Genomic DNA, 16,734 nt, shown 5'->3' on the forward strand with positions numbered 1-16,734 from the left:
CTTGTCAGAATTCTTTGGACAAACCCACTAAAATTTGAGGAGAAGTGAGAGTGGGGAATGGGCAGTTTCATATTTTAACAGCAGATAAGTATCCAAATAATATACAGTGGTACCTCGTTTGTCGAATGTTTCTTGTCAAACTTTCCGTTTTTCAAACAAAATTTTTGAGAAATTTTGTATCGTTTGTCAAACAAATACTCGCACTACTTCGAACTGACTGATTACCTAGTTTATACTTGTATTCAACAGCCTACTGGGTCTTACAAGTTAAACTGTATTAATTTTTTTTTATTTACAATACAGGCAATCCCGGGTTACGACGGATTCGGCTTACGACGTTTCCGAGGTTAAGGTGCTTTTCAATTACATTCATCAGAAATATTTGTTTCCAGGGTTACAACGCATATTCCAGGGTTACGACGCCTACAACGCTCATCTGGCAGAAGAAATGTGACACCAAAAATGCAAAATAATCAATATTTGAAGGTTTTTTGATGCAAAATGCAATAAGAATGCAGTTTACATAGTTTTTAATGCACCCGAAGCATTAAAAGTAAGGTTTTCTTAGGATTTTTTATGATGTTCCAGCTTACGACGATTTTCGGGTTACAACGCGTCTCAAGAACGGAACCCCCGTCGTAACCCAGGGACTGCCTTATATAGTTTAATGATAACCATAATCAACAAAATAAATAAAAGTATACATAAAGCTTTTAATATAAAATATAGCTTTCAATATAACATTTAACATAAAAGATGTATAAAATCGTACATAACCGCGGTGACGTCACACCCAGCTGACTTGAGACTGAGTGAGGGAGCGTTGATATGTTGAGGAGAGAAGGAGAAGCGAGAGTTAAAATATTACTGTATGTATGTAAAAGCAATAACAATTCACATAAAAAGGTAATTTCCCAATGAATTTAACATAATGATAAAATATGAAAACAAACAAATGCAATACATAAAAAAAAGTTTTAATTAAGACAGTGTTTGGTGCACCAAGTGAGACAGTCTAGTTGAACAATATTAACAGAATAGTAAATGAAAGAACAAAACTTTTCACTATAGCATTTAGCACAAATGATCAACAAAATCATTCGTCATTGTGGTGATACACAGCTAACTTGAGGTAGAGGGAGGGAGCGTTTATATTTTTGAGAAATAATGATTGAATGATTTTAAGTTATTTTGCTTCGTGGTATTATTGAGGAGTGAAGAGACAGTAAAATGTTTACTATAATATGTACATAAAAGCAGTACCAATTCACATAAAAAATGAAATTTTCATTATTAAAATGAAGTTTTATTGTATACTTACCGAACAATTATAGAGCCGTGATTTCCACGAGCGGCAGGATACTAAATTCAAATTTAGCGCGTCGGCGTCGCCAACACTGGTGGTGATGACGTCATCTACCTCCACTCGCGGGAGAACCAGGTACAACTGCCCAGGTGAATCCAATTCTTTCTGCCCGTCCGTCCACCTAAGGGGAGGAGGGTGGGTATAATCATAATTGTTCGGTAAGTATACAATAAAACTTCATTTTAATAAGATAAAATTTCATTTTTTATTGTATGTTCTTACCGAACAATTATAGAGCTGATTACACATTTATGGGAAGGTGGGATTCAGTGGACACTAGTATTTTAAATGGTTACATTTATTGCAATACCAGTAAACACTCAAGGTGTCGTTGGTTTACCTTACCACTTGTAAGAGAGCTACAGCAGACTGTTACTGCCTCTGGTCGGTGCTCTTCTTACTATTGTAGAGGAATTGGAATTTGACCAAAGTTAGCCTCTACAGGAGTGGAATCCTTCGTAGTTCAAGCGAGTCAAGGCTGACTGACGGAGGATAGTAACAACAAAGATTGCCCTTGCCCTGGGCTAAGACCCAGACATTCAATCATACAAAACATTTGTCACCAACACCAGATTTAAAAACATATATACCCAACCATTGTAAAATCTGACCTAACAGACTGGTGAGTATCCCAGGTACTCAGTACCCCCAGCTTCCCTTGAACTCGACAACCTATTCAAGGTGAAAGTTAGCATAGAGGTGACGAACCCCTGTGCCGTTTTCTCCCAACACCATGCCAGAAACCGCCACCGGACCTAACGTTTGGAACAATTCTCGAAAACCGTTTCTATCTCTTTGAGATAATGACTCGCAAAAAAACCGAATTCGATCTCAGAACGTGCTCTGAAGAATCGAAGCAAAGATAAATTCTTTCTGAATGCTAAAGAAGTTGCCACTGCTCTAACCTCGTGAGCTTTAACTCTCAGAACGGAAAGATTGTCGTTCTCGGACTGCGAGTGAGCTTTCCTGATAAGCTCTCTAATAAAGAACGATATAGCATTCTTAGAAAGAGGACGAGAGGGATTTTGAACCGAGGTCCAGAGCTTAGAAGATTGTCCTCTAATACCCTTAGTGGCAAACAGATACTGCTTAATAGCCCTGACTGGACATAAGAGCCTTTCTTCCTCCTCATGTCCAACCAAATCAGATAAGTTCCTTACCACAAAACTCCTCGGCCAAGGATTAGAAGGATTCTCATTTTTGGCTAGAAAGGTCAAAGATACCGAAAATACAGCATTGCCTTGAGAGAAACCGACTCTTTTGTCTATAGCGTGCAATTCGCTGACACGCTTAGCAGAAGCTAGTGCAATAAGAAAAAGTGCCACTTCTTAGTCAAGTTCCTGAGTGAAGAACCGACTTCAAAGGCTCAAACGGTGGCCCCATGAGGAACTTAAGCACCACATCTAAGTTCCAAGCCACTGTATCTTGCGCTTAGTGGTTTCGAAAGACCTAATGAGGTCCGACAGATCTGAATTGGAGGAAATATCCAAACCTCGATGTCGAAAAAACCGAAGAGAGCATGGCTCTATATCCTCTGATCGTCGAAGGAGCCAGTTTCTTAGAGTTCCTAAGAAATAGAAGAAAATCTGCTATTTCTGTTAAAGAGGTCGCAGAAGTAGAGACTTTAGTACTTCTACACCACTCTCTGAAGATCTCCACTTCCCTTGATAGAGTTTGTTAGAAGACTCTCTCCTACAACTAGCGATAGCTTCTGCAGCTCTTCTTGAAAATCCTTTCGCTCTGACAAGATTCCGGACAGTCTGAACCCTGTTCAGAGCTAGAGCGGACAAGTTTTGGTGGAACCTCTTGAAGTGAGGTTGTTTGAGAAGCCACTTCTCTGGAGGAAGAAGTCTGGGGAAGTCTACTAACAACTGGAGAAGGTCCGGGAAACCTCTTTCCTGTGGGCCAAAAAGGGAGCGATTAACGTTAGTGTTATTCATTGCTGCGACATGAACTTGTTCAGCACCTCTCTTATTAGACCGAACGGAGGGAATGCATAAGCTTCCAGACCCGACCAATCCAACAGCATTGCGTTCCACCAACCAAGCTAGAGGATCTGGGACTGGAGAACAAAAGAGAGGAAGACGGTTGTTCCTTGATGTCGCGAACAGGTCTATGACGGTCGTCCCCAAAGGCGCCAAAGTTTCTGACAAATCTTGTTGTCCAAAGTCCACTCCAGAGGTAACACTTGCTGTTGCCGACTTAACTCGTCCGCCAGGACGTTCATCTTTCCCAGAACAAATCTCGGGACTAGCTGAACCTTCGCTTCGTTTGACCACAGGAGGAGATCCTTGGCTACTTCATACAGAGAGAAAGACTGAGTCCCCCCCGCCCCTGTTTTCCGCACGTACGAGAGAGCCGTGGAGTTGTCGGAATGCACTGCCATACCCGACCTTCTACTAAGCTCCGAAAAACTGTCTGAGCCCCAAGAAAATTGCTAACAGTTCCTTTACATTTATGTGGAACTTCTTCTCCTTCTCCGACCAAGCTCCTGAAGTCCGTTGATTTCCCAGTAGGGCTCCCAACCTGTGTCCGATGCGTCGGAAAAGAACTGTAGGTTCGGGAGGATGGGTCGTAAATCTAACCCTTCTTCCAACCTTGCTCGAGAGAGCCACCACCTTAGGTCCTCATTTATTTGATCTGTGAGGAGGAAGGTAATCGAGTCTGGTTTGTGTCTTCCTGCACCAAGAGGCTCTCAGGAAAAACTGCAGAGGTCTCATGTGCAGTCTTCCCAACGTCACAAATTTCTCACTGCGTCAATTTGCCAGGAGCCTCATCCACTGATTGGCAGAACCTTACCTTTTTGTCCAAGAACTCCTGAACTGTCTCCAGACAGCCTTGAACCCTCTTCGGGGACAGAAAAGCCCGAAAACTTGAGCATTCAGAATCATCCCCAAATAAAGGATGCTCTGAGATGGAACCAACTGGGACTTCTCGGTTTGTTGTTGACCAGAATTCCATAACTTTCTGGCAAGATCCAGAGTTGTTCCAAGGTCCTTCATGCACTGACTCTCTGATTCCGACCGGAGAAGCCCAATCGTCCAGATAGAGGGAGATTCTTACTCCTAATATGTGCAGCCAGCTTCCTATCGGGGACAGAACCCTGGTGAAAACTTGAGGAGGCGGTCGCTAGTCCGAAGCAAAGCGCCCGAAACTGAAACACCTTGCCTTCGAACATGAACCTCAGGTACTTCCGAGATTCGCGATGTATCGGAATGTGAAAATAAGCGTCTTGCATGTCCAGAGAGACCATCCAATCCCCCTGTCTGATGGACTCCAGAACCGACCGAGTGGTCTCCATATGAAATTTTGTTTTGGCTGGACATGCAAGTTCAGGGCGCTCACATCCAAAACCGGCCTCCAGCCCCCTGATGACTTGGGAACTACAAAAAGGCGATTGTAAAAGCCTGGAGGAAAATCCCCTTCTATCTGTTCTATCGCTTCTTGTGAGAACAAGCGCTTCCACTTCTGCGGCTAGCGCCAGAAATTTGTCTGAGCCCGGAGAGTATGCCTGGAATGGAATTGGCACAGGTGAGAGCGAGGGAGGTGAAACGAGAGGAATACGATAGCCGAACTTGAGTACTTGCCCATACCCAGGGCTTCTGCTCCTCTGTTTTCCCATCCTCCCAAAAAACAGAGCCAGCCTGGCTCCCACTGGTGCATGAAGAACCGAGCTTTCATTTGGAAGGTTTGTTAACCTTGGCCGAGGGCCTTAGACTGAGGGGTCGCAAATTCGACTTCGGCCGGCCGAAAGAAGCGCTTGGTTTTTCTCCCTCGAAAAGGCACTTGGGCCAGAGGAGAAACCGAAGGAACAGTCTCCACAGGAGCTTTAGGTCTCTTAGTAGACTGTGCCAGTAAATCCGAAGTAGATCTTATCTAGCGCAGACGAAATTGACAACACTACATCGTCTGGAAAGAGGTTATCTTTCACAAAAGGAGCAAACAAGAGAGCCGACTTCTGTTGGGAAGTAACCCTTTTAGAAGCAAAGGAGCACCAAAGTTGCCTTTTCTTAAGGTACCAAAGGCGATGAGCGAAGCTAACTCATCACATCCATCCCTAATGGATTTGTCGCACAGGACAGAACACCAATCCAATCTTCCGCTAACTCCTGAGAAAGAGAAGGACAGTCTTCGATCTTGGCCGCTAAAGCGCCAATAGTCCAATCAAGGAAGCTAAAGACTTCCAAAAGTTTAAATTGATTCTTTACAACGTGGTCCAACTCAGGCGCTGTAAAGAAAACTTCGCTGCGGCGAAAGCAGATCTTCTAGAGGAGTCGATTAAACTGGAGAAGTCTCCCTGGGAGGAGGCAGAAACTCCAGAGAAGGAGCTTCCCCAGTTACATAAAACCTATACCTCTTACGAAGCAACTTAGAGGGAGGGTAAGCAAAAAGAGCCTTCCCTAAGTCTCTTTTCATAGGCATCCATTTCTCAGTCTCTTTCAACGAATGTCTAACCGCTTTAGATAGAACAAAGTTTTGGGAGGAGGGGGTCTGAAGTTTTTCCTCCTCATCAAAAAAGTCGAAGTTGGGGAGCGCGGAGCCGCTTTCTCAAAATAATCTGGATAAGATACCAGAAGAAATCTAAGGAGACGTGAATAACACGAGAGGTGATGTGAATCCTCCTCCTCTACTTCTTCTTCATTCTCCGATACCGCCGAAGAAGTAGACGGAACTTCAACCGGATCTGAAGGTTTCGAACCACCCTTGGACTCATTCATCCAGTTGGTTAACATCTAACTAAAAGCTTGCGCAAAGGCGCCAGAGACGAATCAAAAACAGTTAACGTAGGCTTGGGAAAGATGTATGTTCAGCAGGAGCGGAAAACTACTTGCGCCTCGCTCGGAGCTGCCGAAATTCGAGGCGCATCAGGCGTAACAGACGAAAAAGCGCCTAAAGAAAACACCCTTAGAACTGCTAGCTACAGCGCTAAAACCACAATCTCTACTAGTAGATGGAGCCGAAAAAGGCACAGATTGAGGCGACGAACGAGCCGCTAACGGCCGCGGCGCAACCCTACTCTCAGGCTCCTTATACCGCTTGAATGGAGGAGGCGAAGAATCGGCGCCTGAACGCCTCTTTAAGGGACGCGAAACGGGCGAATCTCGCCAAGAGCGCCGCGCGACCGGAGACGAATCGCTTGAATCATTCGAAAGGCGTCTGACCGAACACCTTTCCAACGCTTAACCGAGCCCTGTTGAGGCGCAACAGGCTCAACAAGAGAGGCGCCTGTCTGTTGGGCAAATCCCGATCGACTCCCTTGGACTTCCGGGTACTATGTCTTCTCCCCGGTGCGGGGGAGCTGGACAGTGACCTTTGTCTAGGAGACGTGTCAGGACAGACAGACGCACCCTCAACTACACCTCTTACCTGAAGCCGCTTTCTCCAAAAACGTCTTAACTGAATTACCAAGTTGCAAACCGTATTAGCTAGTACCGAAAATTTCTGATCTAACCTCGATTCCAGACTGGCAATGGTGTCGGAAGAAACTACACGGGAAGCCGGAGAAGTGGATTAGTAGGAGGAATAGGAGGTGTAGTTAAAGGAGACATAACAATTTGAGGAGAAACAGAAGGCACAGATGCATCGCAAGACGAAGCAGAGCTAAGTCTACTTTCCCTAAGCACTGCTTTTCTAATTCTGTCTTTAGCTAATTCCTCCGAGTATGAACTAAAAAACTTCCATTGAGAATCAGTCCAATCACTACACTCGTTACATGTTCGATCTGCTGAACAAAACCTGTCCCTACACTTAAACACATTTAGTGTGAGAATCATACTCTAACTTGGATAATCTAGTTTTACATCCTGAGATGCAAAACCTAACTCCCGACGGACTAGAATCCGACATGGCAACGCCTAAATAAAAAGCAAAATAACAACAACGCCAAAAAAGAGTACTTCACCAATTCCGAAGATCAAATCCACAAGAAAAAAAAAAGCGAAGCAAAGTCATCCAACCGCACCGACCACCGATGTTCACCGGACGCCGGCAGGAAAAGAATTGGATTCACCTGGGCAGTTGTACCTGGTTCTCCCGCGAGTGGAGGGAGATGACGTCATCACCACCAGTGTTGGCGACGCCGACGCGCTAAATTTGAATTTAGTATCCTGCCGCTCGTGGAAATCACGGCTCTATAATTGTTCGGTAAGACACTACAATAAAAATAAAATGTTATTTCACAATAAATTTAACAATGATAAAATATGAAAACAATCAAATGCAATACAGAGAATAAAAGTCTTAATGAGCCCCAGTGTTCCTGAGCAACCGAGTGAGACCATCTAGTTGGACACCATTATCAAAATATTAAACGAAAGAACAAAGCTTTTCACAATAAAATTTAGCACAAATGATTAACAAAATCATTCTTCATTGAGGTGATACACAGCTAACTTGAAGTAGGGGGAAGGAGTGTTTGTATTTTTGAGGAATAATGAATGTTACGATATTTTACTACTGTAAAAGTAACTCAGCTCTGTGATAAACAAACTGGCACCACTTTCAGCTTCTGCATGCCTTCAATTGTTTGTTGAAACGGCTTTCTTGTGAAAAGTTATTTTATCTCCCTTTCCTTTTCCTGCATTCTTGACTTAATACTTTTTTGTTTGCAAAATCCACATATTTGTTTTAAAAGTCTGCCATTTGCCAACAGTAAGTTGATGTATTGTGGTATAATTAATCTCTTTCGTGCACTTAAGACACCTCTCTCTCTCTTCATCTCTCTCTCTCTCCTCTCTCTCTCGCTCTCTTCTCTCCTCACTCCTCTCTCTCTCTCTCTCTCTATCGATTCCTTTGATTGCTTTTGTACCTAACTTGTGAATAAAATTGATTTTATCAACCTTTGCATACTGCAACCAATCCGGTTTGCTCTCCTCCCTCCATCCCCCAGCCGGCCGGCACCATTTTTACCAAACAGTTCGTAAATCGTACATAGAAAGAATAAAATTTAGAAAATTTTACTTCATGTAACGTACTGTTTCTTTACTTCACACTCTTAATTTAACTTTTGAACACATTAATAATAGAAAAAGTGTGAAAAGGGAGATGTTTTGGGTTGGCTGGAATGAATTATCCTAATTCCCTTTATTTCTTATGGGGATATTTGTTTCATAATTCGAACAAACCATACTTCGAACAGTCTTCTGGATCGGATTAAGTTTGAAGTACAAGGTACTACTATATCTTATAGTAAAGATTTTTCTTATTTGGGATGAATCTTACCTACTGTTTAAGTTATCTGAGGCTTACACTGAGAGATGGGCAGTGGTTATTACAGCTAAAAGAACATCCCCTCAGCCAAGTTAACTTCAGTTTCATACAAGAATCTTGAAACAATCTTACCTACGCATATTAGAATCCTTCCAGCTAAGTCTTGCCACCCAAAAGTGGATCTACAAGGAGTAAAACTTCTGTGAATAATACAATCGAAGAAATCTTATAGAGAGAGCAGCTTCAGTGTCAAAGGAGATCACCATGACAGTGTTCAAGCCCAACACATGATAGTCCAAACTAGAAGAAACTTCTATAGATACAAGAGGCCTGCAGGCAGCCTCCTACTGGAATGTCAAGAGCTGCAGATCTAAGTTCTTAGAACCATAAGCACTTTTACTCTTAGCTCGAGCCCTAGATTGCTACCCTCAAAAGAGTAGAGGGTTAAGAGGTTGAACGCTGGCTGGTTGACCGGCTGCAGGAGTACAGGGAAGTCTTTCAACATGCTTTCCAGGCCAATCATTTATGCGGCAGTTCAAGACAGACAATGTCTCATGAAAAGATGTCACTTTATATGTGAATAGCATAATTGTTCCTTCTTCTTAATTACTATGGCATTTGTAAATGTATGAGACATTTCCCCAGAAACATAAATAATTGCCCTACAAAGGTCAGCCATTGCCTCGAAGGACGCATCCAAAATGTGCAAACATTTCAGGGGACACACACTCATTCAGCGTCATGAGAAGTGTGAAACAGCACTTTGAGAGTTCAGTGAATGACACCTCAAAAATGTAGTACAGCGACTTCACATGATTGCTTCATATTTTTGGCCACAGAACTTACCCATACCTAAAGCTTTCCTCTTTATCAGATCCACTTAAGATGTACAAATGGACCTTAGCTTCTACAGAAGCATCTGCTGAGGCAGAGGCATGAGCTGAACTATTCACAATCACAGCAGCAGGAGATGAAGGGGTGTTAATTTCGACAGAAAAAGCGGTGGGAGGAAGACTGTGAGGATTATGAGGAGAGACTGGAGGTAAGAGAAGCAGATTGAGATTGTAAGGCAGACACAGAAGGGTGGGAAATGGAATGGAATGGAATATGAAATTTAGGCTTGAAGCCAAGCACTGAAATCAGACAGAAGGGATGGGTGCAACAAGAGGTTGGAGAACATATCAATTTGTAAACTAACGCTCGCAGAAGACGCAACACTAACCCTAAAAATAGGCTTAACTGCTAAATTTATTGGGACTAACCTAAAGTTTGAGTTGCTACCACTAGAGCTAGAAGGAGATGGTGAAGGCTATAACTTGTGCCAACACTCAAGCTTACTGAATCAATCCTTCAATAAACTAGGAGTATGAGCAGTTATAATCAACAGAATAGAGACGGCAGAGGGCACAGACCCTTGCATCGAGAAATGACTCGGTTCCCTGGCAGCGAATGCCAGCTTCCTACTGTCCCAAGGAAATACACAGATCAGGTCACAGGGAGATGAGGGGCACAGTCACCCCTTTTGAGGCAAACATAAAAATGAGCACACACCATGGGGAACCCTGCAGCCCTTAATAAGCAAGATAAACTCAGTCAAATTTCTAACTGAAGTTAAAATCAAACTTGTATCCTGTCCAAGTTACCATTTCTCTTTTCCTGAACTGAAGGCAAAGCAAAAGATGGCGCTAGTAAGGAAGGAATACCAGAAGTGAAATTGGTGAAGTAGGCCTAAGGAGGAGGAGGAGGGAGGTCAGCGAAGGAAGAAGGAACAATAGCCAGACCTGGAGGAGAAGGAATAGTCCTAAGACCTGTTCTAATTACATGCCTTCTCAAACTATCTGCTCTCATTATTTCTATTTGTAAAAATTTTTTCATGCCCTCATGTGGACACTCAAAAATTCCTAACAGTCACTTCTACAGACCCCAAGACCTTAACACCACTGCTTACTGCATTCTAGGAAAAAGAAAATTTAATTACAAAATAGTGAAAATCAGAAACGGCAAATTTGTTCCATAATTGCAGAGATGCACTCGCCTTCAAGATGGCAAGAAGAATTCTGACTAGAACAAAAGATTCTAAACACACCTCGTGAAGAGGAGGAGAACTAGGCAGTCTCCCTACATCAGCCAGTCAGTTGTCTTCTTTCTTCTGTGAATATCAATCACACCTATAACTTTAAGATGTAAGCTAACCGAGAATAGGCAAGATTCATCCCAAATACTAACAACATTTACTTTCTCCATATGTTAACATGAAAAATCCACCTCAATTTCTGGAAAAACAAAATACAAGTCATAAGATTCAGCTTAAGAGCAATGCAGTACATACTACATTTTCATGTGTTGAATACTAGAAAAAAAATACAAAGGTTCAAAAGGAAGCAAAAAGTATTTCACTTACCCAGCAGTCAATAATATAAGGTACAAGTAGTTCCATATTGAGCCACAGATCAAACCAGTCACTTGTAAGTTTGGAACAAATGTAGTGAACAGTTTCTGTTTTGTTGAGCTTAGTTCCATTCCTTTGAGATCCCCCATCTCCTGGAACTATTGTATAACAGGTAAGAAGAGGACAGTCTATTTAAAATATATCTAATACTATTATGACCAATATGGTAGCTGAAAAAAAGTTTAAGTTGTTTAACGTATATGGCATTTAAGGCTGAAGGGGCACTGCAAATACCATCAGTGTACCATTTACTTTATGTTGTTATGGCTCTCCCAATTAGTGATTTATCAAAGGAAGAAACTTAATACAAATGGTAATAAAAGGAAAACAAAGCATTCCATGATTGCCAACAACAGTACACTCAAGAAGAAAAATTCTCATTAGCCAAATTACGTGCAATGTAGAAAAAGTAACTCCCAGAAACTTGCATACTATATACTTATCAATGACTAGTAGTCATGAAATAAGACCCCTATACCTTCCTTCAGCCTTATTATAAACCTGGTAAAACAAACTTTAAACATACAATAATAACATTCTTATAATAAAATGAAGCTTTATAATATACTTACCAAGTAATTACTTGGCTAATTGTTAGCTAAGTAATTACTTGGTAAGTTACTTTCATAAAATGTTGAAGTATTGAATCTTATCAAAGCTTAATTGATCTAAGGAAGAAACCAGTAAATGTAAATAACTCCACATGAAATTTCAATTGTTTTAAGAACTCAACTAAAACTAATAATTCAGGAACAATATCAAATCCAAACTAAACAATGACCCATCATAACCGCTACTACAGGTGAATATACTATCTGGTTACAACTTCCTGCTAACAACAAACATACAAAATAATGAATGATTAGCCTGGTATCTAATATGAAGAAATAAAAAGCCAGTTCTCTTCTGTCACATACAATTTTCTTCTCTCTTTTCTACTATTGTCAAGCTAGATCTTGGATCTTTTGCACTAGTTCCTTATGACAAAGCAATGGGAACCTTATAAAAAAAATGGATAAGACACTAAATTGTTGGCCCTCAATTACTTGGTAACCCTATTTCTTACAATACACATTTGTTGACATGACCTAACATAGGGTAATGTTACTAATGACCACAATAGTTATAATGTTTATCAAAGCAGCCTATCTGCTGTTACGATATAAAGTCTAACAAAGTCCATAAAAAAGCAGGTTTTAATATCTAGATATTTTAACGTGAATACTTAAACTAACAGTAAGGTTCACATGACAATGTTTTCAAAACTTTGATTAGGAACACTGCCAATCCCTGGTTACAATATACATAATATGATCTTCACTTCTAAAACACCACTTTACCTACAGGAAATGCACTTCAAAAAAATATGAAAATGCCAACATATAAAATAGGAAAAGTTTTTGGTATAGGCTAGACCTATTAGTATGGTAAATACAGTACAGTACTCACTTGACCTAATTACGAAAGAGCTACCATACTACACTTTTTTACAGAGCGAATCAACTTTATAAACTATGGTTCTAAGTGGTGAATGAAAGCACTCATCCTCCCAACCACTTCCCCCCAAAAAAACAAAGTGAACATATTTTATATTCTTTCATAATCAAAAAAACAAAGTGAACATATTTTATATTCTTTCATAATCAAAAAAACAAAGTGAACATATTTTATATTCTTTCATAATCACATACTGTATACTATTTGCTCTAATGAAACAGAACGAATGAATGAATATGGAATTTAGGCCAAAGTCCAAAGCAATGGGACCTATGAGGCCAATCAGCACTCAAATGGAAATTGACGGTAAAAGTTTTAAAAGATGTAGCAGGAGGAAAACCTCGCAGTTGCACTATGAATCAATTGTTGCGAGAGGATAGAAAATGAGTTGGTAGAAAGAGAATACGAAAAGAGGTACAGTAAGAGGAACAAAAGGAACTGCAACTAGGGGCCGAAGGCAAGCTGCAAAGAACCTCAAGTAATGCCTAAAGTTAACCTGCTTGAGGTGCACTAACAGCACTATCCCTTACAGGGTCTAATGAAACAAAAAAATATTCCTTCAAACAGAATCATTTAATGTTAATATCTGCTGAGTAAGGCACAGCTGCACATCCGCACACAACACAAGTGATAATTTGAGACAATTATGCCTTTCAAGGCTTTGGTATTGACGTGGGTAAAATTATACCCTAGTGCATTCAATGCATCAAGTACATTTCTGTTGAAGTGAATGACCAGCAACAAAACACTCTTGTGGAGAGACTAGTACTTTGTTGTTCTTTCCCAAAATCAAGAGAAAACATACTCAAAATAGTATCAGACACAAATGAGAATATATTAAATTTGATCCTTCATTTAGTTTAATGTAAAGACATAGTATTGTGCAGCTGTGAATGAAATTTAAGAATACTACATTCCTGTTAAATAAGTAAGACTAATTGAAATCATCTATGAGCTAAGTAGATAATTAATTCAAATCATCTAAAAACAAAGTAGATTCAATGTTAATGTTGATGGAATCTTATCAAGTGAGTCTGCAGAAAATAACAAAGTAGCATTTGCACCTTCTCTCATATTTTCTCTAAAATAAAAGCTAAGGGAAGGTTCGGACAGGAATAACAAGAGAAATATGCATATTATGCTCTTATAATGTGCAAAACTTAATAGATTAAAAAAAAAAAATACGGTATCTAGAAAGATAAGACATGATAAATCAATGCAAAAATATTGTATTCGGACAGTAAGGGACTAAAATCATTAGATCTTTTATGAAAACTTCTTTTTTAAAAGAGGAGGATAAAGCTAATTCTAACATGATATTTAAATTATTGAGTTCTAACATGATATATAAATTAAAGATTTGGAACAAAATCTTACAAGAAATTATTCCATAATCTATGGAATGGAAGTTACAGTCTCTCTCTCTCCGGTATCAACTCCTATCTCATACAAATTTTGGTAATAAGCGTATCAAATAAGGTTATCAACCTTCATAAGACCAAAGTAATTTTCAGTACTTTTAACAATATGAAACCCAGATACTTTCCTCCAATCAAACATCTACTCATCACCTGTGGCACTGTAAGTTCAAATTTGTTAAAAGTGTAAAAATACCCATTTTTGCTAATATCTGTGATGAAATATCAAATTATTATATAAAAAAAAAATGCAACAGCTAGATGTACATTGTCAAGCCATTCCAAAACAGCAATGCAGCCTTACATAATCTAGGCATATTGCTAGCTACTTTGTTAATGACGTTTTTTCACTTTGTCAGAAAAAAACAAAAGACAGCTGGCCAGACGTAGAAAAATACTAGGTTATCAGAGACACTGTGACCAAGAATAAGATGACCTGAAGAACCAGGCTATCGCTTCAACCTAATATTCATCATATAGTATGTATGTTACTTCACCAGTACTGATATACACCATAAAAACAAGAATAATTTCATGTGCCAGTAACATCCATAAACTAGCTTTAATATTGGCAAGGTTTCAGAATGACCTTTCTTCCAAATCCCTTACTAACAATACTGATAATTATAATGGTCCTATGTCAAATGACCAAAATTTATCAGAAATTTCATGTACATTTTATTTAAATACAAGGCACATAGGTTGTAATCTTATGGAACACACTAAAGCATTTGAATAGCATGAAATTTAGGCTAAAGTACAAGCCCTGGGACCTCCTGTGAGGCCATTCAGCACTTCAAGTTTAACTGAGGCTAAAAAGGTTTTAAAAGTACTACAGGGAGAAAACCTAGCGTTGCATGATGAAACAACTGTTAGAAGAGGGTGGAAAGTAAGATGGAAAGAATATGAATGTATAAAAAGAATGAAAAGAATATGAATGTATAAATAGAATGAAAGGGGATTGCAGCTAGGGGGTGAAGAGGCTCTGTAGAGAACCTTCATAATGCCTACGGTGCACTGATAGCACTAACCCCCTACCAAGAAGAACCAAGGATCAATGGAAGCTATCACAAGGCACAAGTCCCATATGTATACGTATGAATAGTGGTTATATGTATGGGCACAATGAGCAAGGATAGTATATAATAAATATGTATATAAAATAAAATATACTCGCAAATACATATCTAATGAAATAAAAAAAACGGTAAATGGCATGTAAGGAATAAAAAATATTACATAGGATACAACATCAGTGTAGGAATGCCGCACACCATACACAATACTTGTGAAAAATCGCTATAAAAAGGAAAATTTTTCGCAACACTGCGCTCGTATTTTTTATGATAGTTACTATTTATACAGCATTTTGATAAAGATTTTATGTTCATGCCCATGGGGCTAGAACTAAGCTCAACACCTATTTTTCATGTAGGTAAACTGGTCATTACCAAACTAGCAGGGCACAGTAGTACTCTAAAGCTTTACCAAACAATAAGGATGAGAAGTAACTTTTCATTCGTCAAATATTCTAAACACATCATTGCTGCAAAGGTGTAAATGGCTACTTAATGAAACTACTATTAGGCCCTATAGGTACTGCTACACTTTCACGGTTAGAAAGCCTAGTAAGAAGCCTTCCTGCAAATGTCAATAATGGGGGTAAAAAATAGAAAAATGGAGAAATCTTTTAAAATCTATAGAAATGACCTGGCTAAGGACGATTCGATTAGTTTTTCATGTTATACCTAACTAGTAATGAAATGGATCATTGAGGGAAAGTCAACCTAGGTATAATATGCAGAATATTTTTGCAACATCAATTAGAGAGCCTACTAAAAATAACCTCGCAACCAAGAATGATTAGCTCGGCCTGCTGGCTGCAATAGTTCGTCTTGCGTCATAGCCTAGATATTTAATATAATGGGTAATACAATGGGTGAATGTAAGCTTTTAGGATACCCTCCTGGTCCTACATAGGCTACTCAAGGCCAGAACAGCTCTCTTTTGTGGGTGAAGATCTTCTCGAAAAGAATGAAGGGAATTAAGGGCTACGATAACCTAGAAAGGTCAATTATGCAATTTTTTAAGTTTAACAATACAAAAGGTTGTTCTTCTTTCGTCAATTCATGGAAAGGAAATAAAATGTTGATGCTTAGAGGCACTTATTTAATTCACCTACGTTCATCAAGGTCCCACATCATACAGCAGGTGGACTGTTGCCCTTGGATTCTTTAGACTGGCTGAGTCAGTCAACTAGTTTCCAAACAAAGCTTTCAAACGAAAACCACTCCCAGGCTATTAGCCTATACTTTACCTCTACACGAATAAAGTCACAAATTAGAAGACCACTTACTTAGCACAACAGGGGGTACGTATTTCGATCTACTGAGTATACAAAGCGCAGGGCAAGCTAAAGCGAGTAAAAATAATGAAAATAGGGCCACCTCTCTCATCTTCACTACGGTTCGAACAGCTGATCGCTCGCACACTGACTGACTGTCTGTCTGTGTTGTGGTTCGCTGTCTCTAGTCTGTGGCGTAGATTGGCATTTGTAGTGCGGAAGACCTGTTGACACTTCTCCCTTTCTGGGATTCTAATTCGACTGTTCATAACCGAATAACATTGAATCATTTCTCTACAATTTAAAGTACTTCATACTAAATTGATTATCAGATAGCCTACTTTTTCAAACGGAAATAAGGTCGCGACTTACTGCGTATTTTAAAATACCATAGCTGGCAACTACAGTGTTTACTTATATTTCCCCACGTGATTACGTATGACGTCGAAGT

General features: G+C 39.8%; 1 protein-coding gene across 1 annotated transcript in view; it reads right to left on the reverse strand.

Moving 5' to 3' along the window:
- The window catches only part of LOC135224695 (phospholipase A2 group XV-like), a 56,443-nt gene extending 39,989 nt beyond the window's left edge, over positions 1 to 16,454 (reverse strand). Inside the window, exons 1-2 of the mRNA XM_064263963.1 lie at positions 16,296 to 16,454; positions 10,977 to 11,122 (exon numbers count right to left, since the gene is read on the reverse strand). Of these exons, the coding sequence (XP_064120033.1) occupies positions 10,977 to 11,122; positions 16,296 to 16,395 (246 nt within the window). The 5' untranslated portion in view covers positions 16,396 to 16,454. The remainder of the gene's footprint in view (positions 1 to 10,976; positions 11,123 to 16,295) is intronic.
- Between the last annotated feature and the right edge of the window lie 280 nt (positions 16,455 to 16,734).

The sequence above is a fragment of the Macrobrachium nipponense genome, chromosome 12, assembly GCF_015104395.2.
Source record: "Macrobrachium nipponense isolate FS-2020 chromosome 12, ASM1510439v2, whole genome shotgun sequence".
Taxonomy (NCBI): Eukaryota; Metazoa; Arthropoda; class Malacostraca; order Decapoda; family Palaemonidae; genus Macrobrachium; species Macrobrachium nipponense.